Source organism: Passer montanus, unplaced genomic scaffold (assembly GCF_014805655.1).
Source record: "Passer montanus isolate IOZ18808 unplaced genomic scaffold, ASM1480565v1 scaffold42, whole genome shotgun sequence".
In the NCBI taxonomy this organism is placed as follows: Eukaryota; Metazoa; Chordata; class Aves; order Passeriformes; family Passeridae; genus Passer; species Passer montanus.
The window spans coordinates 5,700,544-5,701,252 of record NW_024369041.1 but is presented as its reverse complement, the minus strand read 5'-3'; the positions used below and the strand labels follow the sequence as shown (position 1 = coordinate 5,701,252).

General features: G+C 80.7%; 1 protein-coding gene across 3 annotated transcripts in view; it reads left to right on the top strand.

Moving 5' to 3' along the window:
* Positions 1–298: 298 nt before the first annotated feature.
* JMJD1C (jumonji domain containing 1C) overlaps positions 299–709 on the top strand; it is a 159,893-nt gene continuing 159,482 nt past the window's right edge. For 2 of the 3 annotated variants that reach the window (XM_039719721.1, XM_039719725.1), the window contains exon 1: positions 299–639. In XM_039719721.1, coding sequence (XP_039575655.1) covers positions 499–639 — 141 coding nt within the window. In that variant the 5' untranslated portion in view covers positions 299–498. The remainder of the gene's footprint in view (positions 640–709) is intronic. The other variant, XM_039719722.1, reaches the window with a different exon arrangement.

Here is a 709-nt window from a genome sequence, read left to right as displayed (position 1 = left end):
CGCCAGTGTCAGATCACCGCGGGGCTGCTCTCGGGGGGCGGCAGGTGAGGGCCGTGTTGCCCCGGCCGGGGCTGGGCAGGGGGCGACGGGACGAGCCCCGCGGGGTCGCGGTGCCAGCCCAGCGGCCGCGGACTCTTTGCCGCGCTGCGGCCGCTGCCCCGCGCTGCCTGGCGGAGGGAGACGTCGCGCGGCGTCGGTCGCCATGGCAGTGGGGCTGCGTGGGCGGAGTGGTCGGGGCCGCAGCGCGGCGGGCGGGCGCGCGCGGGAGAGAGGGAGGGAGGAGGTGAGGGAGGGAGGGAGCGCGCACCCCCGGCCCGCCCCCGCCCCTCGCTCGCTGTTTGTGTCGGGCTGTGGCGGCGGCGGCGCGGCCGAGGGGCTCCGACCCTCCCGCCGCTGTGAGCCCGAGAGCCCCGCGCCCGTCCCCGCCCCACGCCCGCCATGCGCGGCCCCTAGAGCAGCGGGCTCGGCGGCTGGTGCGGTGCCTGCGCGGCGGCGGCCATGGCGGTGGAGACGCGGCCGGAGCTGGTGGGGAAGCGGTTCCTGTGCCTCGGCGGCGAGGAACCGCCGGAGAGCGGGCGCTGGCGGGCTGGGGTCATCCGCGCCGTGTCCCAGCGGGACTCGCACAGCCCCGACCTGGCGGTAAGAGCCGCGGCTCGGGCCGGGCCGGGGGCTGCGGCGGGGGGCGGCGGGCCCGGCGTGACACGGCCCC